General features: G+C 37.9%; 1 protein-coding gene across 3 annotated transcripts; it reads left to right on the forward strand.

Moving 5' to 3' along the window:
- Positions 1-396: 396 nt before the first annotated feature.
- LOC131994300 (activating signal cointegrator 1 complex subunit 2 homolog) lies at positions 397-10,479 on the forward strand. Of its 3 annotated transcripts, none has more exons than XM_059361029.1 (2): positions 397-454; positions 9,517-10,479. In XM_059361029.1, exon 2 carries the CDS (start codon positions 9,523-9,525, stop codon positions 10,156-10,158), a length of 636 nt encoding a protein of 211 aa, XP_059217012.1. In that variant the 5' UTR covers positions 397-454; positions 9,517-9,522; the 3' UTR covers positions 10,159-10,479. The 3 variants fall into 3 exon arrangements, with proteins under 3 accessions (XP_059217012.1, XP_059217011.1, XP_059217010.1); XM_059361028.1 differs by lacking the exon at positions 397-454 and adding an exon at positions 1,443-1,859; XM_059361027.1 differs by lacking the exon at positions 397-454 and adding an exon at positions 1,443-1,832.
- Positions 10,480-13,188: the final 2,709 nt, after the last annotated feature.

A 13,188-nucleotide genomic window follows, 5' to 3' on the forward strand; every position in this document is an offset into this window, starting at 1 on the left:
TAGTTATAAGCCTTTTAGTACTGCAGCTCACTTGCCCTTTCTGTAATTTTTAAAACTTCACTTCTTACACAACCGCAGCAAGGTGAGCATCCACACTTTTTTCTCCTCTCCTAATAACACCCTTACCTTTGTAATCTCGCAACCGAAACACTTACCATCTTTTTATTTCCACTTGTCTCTTTTGGGTTTATCTCCTCTTTTTCTAACTTATTATTCCTCTGTGCGTGAGGAATAATAAGCTTAGTAAACCGCCTAAATTACAGTCCACTCATCATCAGCCATCGAGGGAATTCCGATTGTGACGTCATCTCTCTCGATCACTCACCCCCGCTCCGTCTACATTGGAAGCCCAGTCGTGTTCATGGTCCTTCGAAGCCGTCCACTGAGACAACCATCGATTGAGGTAAATCCCATCTACATTGACATACATACATAGTTGTGTGCCATCGTTTCGGTAAGTGAAACCACTTCAGTTGTTAAAAAAAAAGCTACATACATACACACTTATAAAGGGCTAAGTGACAGAAAAACAAAAAAGAGATAAAACTACACCGAAAAAGTGCAAAATCATAAGGAAACCCCATGGTGAAGTTATAAATTGCATGAACAAACGCATTTTTAAATGCGGTGTGGATATATGGGAAATACTGCGTAAAATCCCTTAAAAAAAAAAAAAAAGAGATCAAAATTTGTTATTTCCCGAGAATTGTCTGCCCGTCTCTATTTTCGCTTTAAAAAGAAAAAAAAGTGTGTATGTAAAAGCTTTGTGTATATGTATTTAAAGACTGAATCGTTAATTGTGAGAGGAAAGTGCGTGAAAAGTGCCAAAAAGTGTTGCTTTGTCGGTCCTCGTGTGTTGGACACGGTAAAAAGTGCATTGTAAGGGCAAGATTGTTTAAAATAACCTTTTTTACAAGGCTCTGAAAATTACGGTAAAATTTTATGTTATTTCTTCAATTTCTCCTTGTTTGCATAAATCCCGTTAAAATCAGGCAAAATATATTTTAAAGTCCATATAACGGATCAAAATCGCTGAAGACTGATACATAATTTGCTGCAAAAGTAATAAGGAAATTTTTAATACATAGTCCCCTTTATGTATAACACAAAGTTCAACGAACGTTTCGTGCAGTGTAATGAGGAAGATTGAAGTTGACTCTCTTTCTATCTCTGTGGATTTGTGCAGGAGAGAGAACGAAAAAGAGAACTGCAACTCAAAAGGTAAAAGCGAAGACCAAACGAATGAGGAGCAAAGGAAAGAAATAGACGGACAGACAGGCCAACACTTGGAAGAAGAAGAAGTTGGGTTTGATTTAAATTGATTTGGAACAATGTGGAAGTGTGCAGTGAGAATTTAAAAGAATTAGAAAATAGAAAAATTTTATGTGAGAATTTTTAAATAAATAGCAAAAGTGCAAACCCCAAAAAAAAAAGTGCTATTAATTTTCACAATTTGCAAAAGAAATGGAAAAAGAATATAGAATTAAAAATATTTGTTGAAGGGAGAAATCGAGCTAAATTAACAAAAGAAAAGGGATAAAGCACATAAAGTTAAAAACCAACCTTCCATATAAAGTTAAAAACCAACGACACATACAAAAATTTAAAAAAAAGTGTAAAGTTCTATGGAAAATTTAATAAATATTGCACGGTTTAAAAAAAAAAAAAAGGAAAAATTGCACAGTTATTGAAATATTGCTTAGTTCTATAATTTATTGCACATATCCCATCTCTTATAAATGCTTAATGCATTCGAAGGGAATGCAGAGACTAAACCCTTTGTTATTTTGCTATTGTCAAAATATTGCACAATTCTGAAATCACAACGCTGAGTAAATTATTGCACACCCCCTTCTAGTGTACGCTCACTTCATACATGCCATAGGAATATATAATATTTAATCATTTGCACTTGGATTTGGTTGAAATTTTTAAAATATTGCACAGATATAAAAACACTTATTTTAAAAATATTGCACAAACCAGTTGTTGACCCACTCTTATACATACCTTTTGTCTTTGCATCCACCATTTGCGTAATTTGTTTTTTTTGGTTGTCAAAAGCATTAAAATATTAAAATATTGCACTCATACCTTATACTAGTTTTAAATCACGGCACTATTTTGGTTCATTGCACGCCTCCCTCATAATTTTCTACATTATTCATTATTATTATTATGCGAATTTTCATGATCCAGCAAACGTAAATAAAGAACAGAAGAAGTAAAAAAGTACCAACCAAGACATTTGTCAACAAGAGAAAGAATAAGGAAAAAGATCAAGAAAAAAAAAAAAAAACAAACAAACAAACCAAAAGGGCTGCTGCCTAAAAGCACTGGTTGGTACATACAAATAGAAATAAAGAAATACGCGCCAATTCTCTTCTCATATGATCACTTATATACGTATGAGTGTATGTTTATGCATCTGCCTACCCGCTCCCATTCTGTTCTGCCTACGCTGCGCTGCCTACTCGGTACTGCCAACTCCGTACGTATTGACTCTGTCGCTGAACAACAAGCAGAGCCCTCTCGTTTAGCCACCTGATACACACACGCACTTACATTAATGGTCATCATCCGCATGCTTGTTTTGCCCTAGTTGTTCCCATTGGAATATTTGTTTTTGAAGAGGAACAAAACAAACTACGTGTTATTAGGTGTTACCAGATTGTTTGTTTTGTATTGAATTGCGGGATTCGTAATTATTTTTCTCAATTTCCCCCGCTTAATTAAATCAATTAAAAAAGGTATTTGGAACAGGAAAACAAGAATTTCCTTGACGTTTGGCATCTTTGGAAGAGTTTGTTATTAGTTAATACACGATCATAATTATTTTTTTTTTATTTTTGATTTGCGTATATAAATCATTAATCACTGAAGTAACAAGAATCTGTGTGCAGTATTTGGCAACAGTGCATGCGTACGGCACCGTATGAGTACATACCCTCACTCAGCAGGCATACACTTAGAGAAAAAAGCTCAATGAATAAAGCGGCAGTTTGACATTTTGATTCATATGCAATTTGAATTGAATGTCTTGGAATCGTCAATACACTAACAGAATTATACACACATATTTACTAACTCATAAATTTCGAACCATATACACATTTTACCTGTTTTTTCAGCCTTTCTGTGAACTTGTTTGACAAGTTAAAGAATTTCTATGAATTAAACAGAGATATTTGAAGAAATTTATCAAGCTTTGGAGAAGTATGTGTTTTTAGATTTTTGAGAAATTCACTTACACATATCAGCTGATAAGCCACTCTAGATAAATTTCAACAGATATCATCTGAACATTTGTCAATTATTGAATAATTGCTCGCAATTAGTACGCGGCAGTGTATAGTTGTGAGAAAAGGCGACAAGTTCTCTTTTGCCACACTCCTCTACAACAGAACCTTTTCCTTTTTGATTGTAATGCAATTCAAATTGACGGTTCTCTGTCTATTGAACTGCAGTTTATAAGTTTGGTGCAATTCAATTAAAATTGAATTTTCGGACACCACTTATCCCTCCGACTATGCTCATCACGGGAATTTCAGTCCCTCACGTCTAATGTTATGAATTATTTGGATTAGCTGTGAAATCTTGCCTTTGGTATTCTCGCCTTTAAATCTAAGACTGCTCTTTAGACGCCCGCAAAGATTCTGAGTTTTTAAAATTATATTTGGCATATTATGCAGAACCCGCTACTTTAATTATTCGGAATCTTATCACCTCTCTTACTAGCTGAACAATTTTGGTTATTCAACGAAGCTTTACGCTTGCACTCAACCCAATCGCAAATCAAAATTGTTTCTATCTCCCTGTGTTTCCAGAGGCAAATAGTTTTCTCACGACAGTACACCAAATAATTCTTCTGCGCTACTTTCTTGGACAAGAGTTGAAATCTCTACTCGAAGTAATTCTTCTGCACTATTTTCCCAGACAGGAGTTGAAATCTCTTCACTCTTCGCTTATTTGCTCTATTTCTCATTGTTCACTCTATTGTACGGAATCAGTACAGAATGAACTTAGAGGAAGCCACCACGGACATGGCTTCTCTGCCTTCGGGATCTAATCCTTTATCGAATCCCACTTCCGCAATTAAGACTTCGTCGAATCAAGACAAGTTTCTCTTTGATTGCGACCATTTGATCAACTTTTGCACTCAATTTGAACAGAGTGACATTCAGGATCAAACTGATTCGGTATTGGAAGTAAAGTTAGAGGACCTCGAGAATCGGTGGCAACGACTTCAGGCTACCTATGAAGGTCTCATGCTAGCTCCAAGAAGTGTCAATACCAAGGACTACAGGGACAACGCTAGAGTTAATTTCAATGCCAGCTCCGAAGCCTATTACATGGCAAGGTCCCAAATCCTGGATATTCTGAGAATATCAGGAGGAAATGCTCGCCAGAACGCTAGGCACAGCCTTATTCCAGCCTTCGGTTGATCACTCCTCTCAAGAGGTGGCTGGCAGTTACATCAAAGTGCCTCCCTGTGATACAGAGGTATTTAAAGGGGGTTACGAGGAATGGCCATCATTCCGTGACATGTTCACGGCCGTTTACGTTAACCATCCAAAATTGACGAGAGCTCAGAAGTTATATCATCTGCGGAACAAGACTAGAGGTGCAGCTGGCGCCATAGTCAAGAGATTCACTCTATGCGATGAAAACTTCGAACTCGCTTGGAGTGCTCTAAAGGCTCGTTATGAGAACAAGCGGGTCTTAGTAGACAATCAATTAAAGGTTCTCTTCAACATTCCTATGGCATCTGTGGAGAATAGTGAAGCAATTCACAAAATTCAATCCACCGTGAATGATTGCCTGTGCACTCTCGAGACTCTTGACGTCAATGTAGAAAGCTGGGATCCCATACTCTTATACTTGGTTTCGACCAAGTTGCCAGATGAAACGCTGGCTCTGTGGGAGCAATCCCTCAAATCTCACCGCGATCTTCCTACCTGGAAACAGCTCGATGAATTCCTCATCAACAGGTACGAAATCGTGGAACGGCTCTCGAGCATAAAAGCCACAAAGACCAGAAGTTCGCTCCCGTCTCAAAGCAGTGGTAAGGTTCAAACTTATCACTCGCAAGAAAAGCTAAGCTCTTCTTGCCCCCTATGCAGTTCCGACCACACCATAAGAAGTTGTGGACAGTTTCGGAAATATACTGCGCAACAACGCATAGATTTTGCATACAAGCACAAGTTATGCATAAATTGCCTCTCCTCATCTCATCTCAAGACAAATTGCAAAAGTGTGAACACCTGTATAATTTGTCATAAGCCACACCACACTCTGCTTCATCTAAGAAGTAATCCAGAAGTGGAAACTGAAGATCAGGCAACCCATTCTAGTCGCGAGGATGACAAGGGTCAAATGAAATCGTCTGGCATGAATTCGAGAAACACGGGTCATAATGAGGCTCCCTCAACTTCAGGCGCAAGGCGCCCCTCTCACGTTCAGGCCAATTTCTCGTCCAACAACGAAATGATTTTGTTACGAACAGCTCTGGTTCGGATGGAACATCAAGGGGAGTTGTTTACGTTAAGAGCTCTTATTGATCCTGGTTCTCAACGAACCTTTATAACACAGCGAATTCAGAAGCGCTTACAAATTCCCACTTCTAAAGCGCATTTTGAGATTTTTGGTATTGGCGAACAGACTCAAACGTCAAATAAGGAATGCCAACTGGTCATTGTGGCGGAGAAATACGATGTTCGCTTCACAGTCTCGGCAATAGTATTGCCTAAAATGACAAAATGGCTTCCTTCCGTCTCATTCAAAATCTCAAATCCGTCCGAGTTGGAGGAGTTAGATCTGGCCGATCCAAACTTCAACAAATCCGCTCAAATTGACCTAATTTTAGGCAATGATTCTGAACGATTCATTAATATGGAAGGAATCAGGAGGAATATATGTGGCGATACCTCAGCATACAATACAGTTTTTGGCTGGGTATTGAGCGGTCCAATGCAAACTGAGAGAATTTTATCATTTTCCACGAACGTGGTGGAATCCGAGGATATAGAAATCAGCGAACTTCTGAGAAAATTCTGGGAGCAAGAAGAGGTACCCATGGCTCCTCCTCTTTGTGAAGATGATCAGTTTTGCGAAGAGTTTTACTCTAAAACTACCTCCAGGTCGCCGGACGGTAAATACGTCGTGAGACTGCCTTTCAAAGCAGAATTCTCCGACTCCCTCTCTCTTGGCTCATCTCGCTTTCTGGCTCTGGCTCAGTATAATCGGATGGAGACAAAGCTCTCTAATGATCCCGAGCTAAAAACCGAGTACAATTCGGTTTTAAACGAGTACATTTCTCTTGATCACGCTCAGGAGACCTCGTCTCAGGAAATCAACTGCGATGGACGATACAATTCATTTTATCTCCCACACCACGCAGTCGTCCGTCCAGAACACAAGTCCACGAAGGTGAGAGTTGTGTTCAACGCATCTCGTAGGAGCAAATCGGGTTATTCGCTGAATGATGTGCTCCGCACAGGACCTACACTGCAAACCGATTTAACGTCTGTGATCCTCAATTGGCGCCGATACCGATATGTGTTCGGTGGCGACATTCAGAAGATGTATAGGCAAATATGGCTACATCCGATCGACAGAGCATATCAACGCATACTTTTCAGACCGGATCCTAACGGACCGGTGAAGGATTTTGAACTAAAAACGGTTACCTTTGGTCTGAACTGCGCACCGTTTTTAGCAATTCGCACTCTATTGCAACTCGCCTCTGATTCCGAGGATGAGTTTCCGAATGTCGCAAAGACACTGAGGAAGGAGACTTATGTCGACGACATTCTGTCTGGTGGCTTCACTATAGAGGACACTATCCGCAAGCAAGAGGACTTGATATCAGTTCTGGGGCAAGCAGGGTTTCCTCTTGTGAAACTGACTGCAAACGACCCACAATTACTTGCCCGGCTTCCCAAAGAGAGTCTCTATGACTCTGACTTCTTGCGTTTCGATGAAGCGAGCACAACGAAAACCTTGGGTATCAAATGGAATGCGCTTACTGATTCTTTCAGTTACACCCTCGGCGCTCTTCCAACAGATCAGCCCATGAGCAAACGCAAGGTACTGTCTGCCGTTGCTCAGTTATTCGATCCTGCAGGATGGGTGGCTCCCATTGTAATCAGGTCGAAGATACTGATGCAGCAACTTTGGCTAGAAGGTTTGGATTGGGACGACGAACTCGGCTCAGAAACTCTAATGAAGTGGAATTCTCTGATATCCGACTTGAATCACATCGGATCAATCTCCATACCCAGATGGCTACAGTACTATCCGACTGATACAGTAGAGATTCACGGGTTCGCCGACGCGTCTCAGGCGGCGATCTGTGCATGCGTCTACATTAGGTGTCGGGCCTCAAAATCCGTTGTATCCTCGAATTTACTCGTTGCGAAGAGTAGAGTGGCTCCACTGAAGCCTGTATGCCTACCACGTTTGGAGCTCAATGGAGCCTTTCTCTTGGCAAAACTTGTCAACATTGTGCTATCCACTTTCGATCTGGACGTTAGTGGCATAACTCTTTGGACGGACTCATCCATTGTCCTTGGATGGTTAACAAAACCACCATGGACATGGGAAACATACGTGGCCAATCGGACGTCCAAGATTCATGACCTTCTTCCAGGGGGGACATGGCGACATGTCCCTACTCACGACAATCCAGCCGACCTCGGCACAAGAGGTTGTAGGCCGCAAGACCTCACATGCAACTCATTGTGGTTTCATGGCCCAAATTGGCTGACGAACCCACCGTCAGAATGGCCAAACAGGAACCCTTTGGTATCCCCTGGAATGGGAAAGCGCATGAATATCCAGGTTATGCACGAGACAGTGGAAGACTCAGACATCCTGCTCAGATTCTCGTCATACCCCCGAGCACTTAGGGTAGTCTCCTATATATTCAGATTCTACTATAACTGCCTTGCTGAATCTAGAGGGACCACTAGTAACTCCTCTCCAATTCTTACCCAAGATGAGGTAAGAAACACGAAATTCCGTCTGATAATGTTGGCCCAGATGAAGTGGTACCCAGACGAATACAAGCAGGTTAGTAGTTCTGAAGAACTCTCCAACAAAAGCTCACTACAATGTCTGAACCCCTTCCTGGATCGGGACAAGGTCCTACGCGTTAATGGTCGACTCGCGGCTTGTTCTTTACCCTACAACGAGAGATTTCCTATCATACTTCCAGGGAACTCTCGGCTTTGCCACCTTTATTTGCTCCATTTGCACGAATTTCTCGCCCACGGTGAATGCATCCTAATGTGTCGTATGATTCAGACAGAATTTCACATCTCACGTCTCAGACCAAGGGTGAAGGGCATTATTCACAAGTGCAAAACGTGCATCATCTTCAAGAAGAAGCCTTGCTCCCAGATTATGGCTCCGCTCCCTCTTGACAGATGTACATTAACACCACCATTTCACGTGACGGGCATAGATTTCGCAGGGCCCTTTGATTTCAAAAGTTCAGCTCTTCGCAGAGCCCCTCTCTTAAAGGGTTATGTAAGCATTTTCGTGTGCTTCTCAACAAAGGCTGTGCATTTAGAGCCATGCTCCGAGCTCTCCACGGCGGCATTTGAAGCCGCCTTTTCTCGATTCGTTGGGAGGCGAGGCCTACCTCGTAAGGTAGTATCTGATAATGGCAGGAATTTCGTGGGTGCCAGTCGAAAGATGCTACGAGAGTTTAGGAGTTTCATTCAGGTTGCAGCAAGCGACATTGCTGAGAGGTACTCTACACAGGGCTTTGAGTGGCAGTTTATACCCCCTCATGCTCCACATATGGGTGGGCTTTGGGAATCGGCCGTGAAATGTTTTAAGCACCATTTCAGGAGAGTGGCTGGCGCTCATTTATTCACGTTCGAGCAATTTGCCACATTACTTGCTCGTATTGAAGGAGTTCTGAACTCTCGCCCCATCTCTGCCGTCTCTGAGGATCCGAATGATCTCACGGCGCTGACTCCCGGACATTTTTTGAAAGGCGCTCCGATAATGTCATTTCCCGAGCCTTTGGCTGGGGATATCTCCGTGGTAAATAGGTGGGTGAAGTTGAAGGCCATCCATCACCAGTTTGCTATACGATGGAAAGAGGAGTATCTGAGGACGCTGCAGAAGCGTTATAAATGGAAGACCACTTCTCCCAATGTGAAGGTCGGTGATCTTGTAGTCGTAATGGACGATCTACTACCGCCTAGTGACTGGCGACTGGGAAGAGTGTCTAAGACCTACAGCGGTTCCGATAGGAACACCAGAATTGCGGATGTGAAGATCGCATCCGGGGTCATTACTCGACCAATCGTTAAACTATGTCACTTACCCATACTTGATCAAACCCAATAGGGGAAATTATTACCGCATAAGTGTGTCTGCTTCTCCCCTCATTTCCATTTCCTTTACTTTTCATACCCGTTTATATACTCTATCTCACTCTCATTTGTTTTCTCATTTCTTGCTTACCTCAACAGTCAATAAACATCTGTCTACTTTCAGGTCAAAATGAGTGCCCAAAACCTCTACAAGTGCATGTTGTGCAAAAAACGCCATGCCCTCAGATACTGCCCAATTTTCATCCAGATGACGGTGGAGGACAGGAGGGTAGTAGTTCGACAGCACAACTACTGCCGAAATTGTCTGGCGAAAAGCCACACAATTGATGACTGCCAGTCGGCAGATACTTGTCGAAAATGTGGGTTTCGGCATCACACCATGCTGCACCCACGAAAACTCACCTTCAACTCCAGCAGCTCTACCATCACCACCAAATCGACCTCATCAAGACAACAACCCCAAAAGAAACCACCAACTTTAGCACGGCCTCGACGACAACAATCAACATCAACTCCGGCCCAACGCAAACAACCAGCTAAATCACGCCTTGGCCAACGTCAACACACAGCCTCAGCTGGTCAACAACAGCGACAACCCAAAAAACGCTACAGGTCTCAGAGTCAAAGAGGCCGCCTGCCACCAAAGCCAAGACCTCAGCAAAAGCCAAGACCTCAACAGAAGCCAAAGCCACAGAAAGCCAAAAAAGAACGCTCAGCAGCCCCTCAACCGAATTACTTGATACTGTCAGAGGCTATAAAGTCCTTGGCGACCGTACTTTGCGCTTCCTCATCAAATTTTGCGTAACCGCAAGGCCGGCGCCATGGACAAATTTGCATTTGTCCCTTAAAAATTAAGAACATATCGTAGAATAAGTTGTATGAATTATTGAATTGTATTGTGAATTGATATGAATTGTCTAGCGTATAAGAGATCCTTTTTTGCCATCCGTACTAGATTGTAAGACTATTGTGAATTGTTAGTTATAAGCCTTTTAGTACTGCAGCTCACTTGCCCTTTCTGTAATTTTTAAAACTTCACTTCTTACACAACCGCAGCAAGGTGAGCATCCACACTTTTTTCTCCTCTCCTAATAACACCCTTACCTTTGTAATCTCGCAACCGAAACACTTACCATCTTTTTATTTCCACTTGTCTCTTTTGGGTTTATCTCCTCTTTTTCTAACTTATTATTCCTCTGTGCGTGAGGAATAATAAGCTTAGTAAACCGCCTAAATTACAGTCCACTCATCATCAGCCATCGAGGGAATTCCGATTGTGACGTCATCTCTCTCGATCACTCACCCCCGCTCCGTCTACATTGGAAACCCAGTCGTGTTCAATCTCTAAAGACAAAATTTCTATGAAATTTTCTCTAAAGACAAAATTTCTATGAAATTTTCTCTAAAGACAAAATTTCTATGAAATTTTCTCTAAAGACAAAATTTCTATGAAATTTTCTCTAAAGACAAAATTTCTATGAAATTTTCTCTAAAGACAAAATTTCTATGAAATTTTCTCTAAAGACAAAATTTCTATGAAATTTTCTCTAAAGACAAAATTTCTATGAAATTTTCTCTAAAGACAAAATTTCTATGAAATTTTCTCTAAAGACAAAATTTCTATGAAATTTTCTCTAAAGACAAAATTTCTATGAAATTTTCTCTAAAGACAAAATTTCTATGAAATTTTCTCTAAAGACAAAATTTCTATGAAATTTTCTCCAAAGACAAAATTTCTATGAAATTTTCTCTAAACACAAAATTTCTATGAAATTTTCTCTAAAGACAAAATTTCTATGAAATTTTCTCTAAAGACAAAATTTCTATGAAATTTTCTCTAAAGACAAAATTTCTATGAAATTTTCTCTAAAGACAAAATTTCTATGAAATTTTCTCTAAAGACAAAATTTCTATGAAATTTTCTCTAAAGACAAAATTTCTATGAAATTTTCTCTAAAGACAAAATTTCTATGAAATTTTCTCTAAAGACAAAATTTCTATGAAATTTTCTCTAAAGACAAAATTTCTATGAAATTTTCTCTAAAGACAAAATTTCTATGAAATTTTCTCTAAAGACAAAATTTCTATGAAATTTTCTCTAAAGACAAAATTTCTATGAAATTATCTCTAAAGACAAAATTTCTATGAAATTTTCTCTAAAGACAAAATTTCTATGAAATTTTCTCTAAAGACAAAATTTCTATGAAATTTTCTCTAAAGACAAAATTTCTATGAAATTTTCTCTAAAGACAAAATTTCTATGAAATTTTCTCTAAAGACAAAATTTCTATGAAATTTTCTCTAAAGACAAAATTTCTATGAAATTTTCTCTAAAGACAAAATTTCTATGAAATTTTCTCTAAAGACAAAATTTCTATGAAATTTTCTCTAAAGACAAAATTTCTATGAAATTTTCTCTAAAGACAAAATTTCTATGAAATTTTCTCTAAAGACAAAATTTCTATGAAATTTTCTCTAAAGACAAAATTTTTATGAAATTTTCTCTAAAGACAAAATTTCTATGAAATTTTCTCTAAAGACAAAATTTCTATGAAATTTTCTCTAAAGACAAAATTTCTATGAAATTTTCTCTAAAGACAAAATTTCTATGAAATTTTCTCTAAAGACAAAATTTCTATGAAATTTTCTCTAAAGACAAAATTTCTATGAAATTTTCTCTAAAGACAAAATTTCTATGAAATTTTCTCTAAAGACAAAATTTCTATGAAATTTTCTCTAAAGACAAAATTTCTATGAAATTTTCTCTAAAGACAAAATTTCTATGAAATTTTCTCTAAAGACAAAATTTCTATGAAATTTTCTCTAAAGACAAAATTTCTATGAAATTTTCTCTAAAGACAAAATTTCTATGAAATTTTCTCTAAAGACAAAATTTCTATGAAATTTTCTCTAAAGACAAAATTTCTATGAAATTTTCTCTAAAGACAAAATTTCTATGAAATTTTCTCTAAAGACAAAATTTCTATGAAATTTTCTCTAAAGACAAAATTTCTATGAAATTTTCTCTAAAGACAAAATTTCTATGAAATTTTCTCTAAAGACAAAATTTCTATGAAATTTTCTCTAAAGACAAAATTTCTATGAAATTTTCTCTAAAGACAAAATTTCTATGAAATTTTCTCTAAAGACAAAATTTCTATGAAATTTTCTCTAAAGACAAAATTTCTATGAAATTTTCTCTAAAGACAAAATTTCTATGAAATTTTCTCTAAAGACAAAATTTCTATGAAATTTTCTCTAAAGACAAAATTTCTATGAAATTTTCTCTAAAGACAAAATTTCTATGAAATTTTCTCTAAAGACAAAATTTCTATGAAATTTTCTCTAAAGACAAAATTTCTATGAAATTTTCTCTAAAGACAAAATTTCTATGAAATTTTCTCTAAAGACAAAATTTCTATGAAATTTTCTCTAAAGACAAAATTTCTATGAAATTTTCTCTAAAGACAAAATTTCTATGAAATTTTCTCTAAAGACAAAATTTCTATGAAATTTTCTCTAAAGACAAAATTTCTATGAAATTTTCTCTAACAAAATTTCTATGAAATTTTCTCTAAAGACAAAATTTCTATGAAATTTTCTCTAAAGACAAAATTTCTATGAAATTTTCTCTAAAGACAAAATTTCTATGAAATTTTCTCTAAAGACAAAATTTCTATGAAATTTTCTCTAAAGACAAAATTTCTATGAAATTTTCTCTAAAGACAAAATTTCTATGAAATTTCCTCGAAAGACAAAATTTTTTTGTTGAAAAACCAATAGTATTTAAAAAAATAAAGTCTATAGAAATTTAAAAAACATACTATCAACGCTT

Source organism: Stomoxys calcitrans, chromosome 1 (genome assembly GCF_963082655.1).
Source record: "Stomoxys calcitrans chromosome 1, idStoCalc2.1, whole genome shotgun sequence".
NCBI lineage: Eukaryota > Metazoa > Arthropoda > Insecta > Diptera > Muscidae > Stomoxys > Stomoxys calcitrans.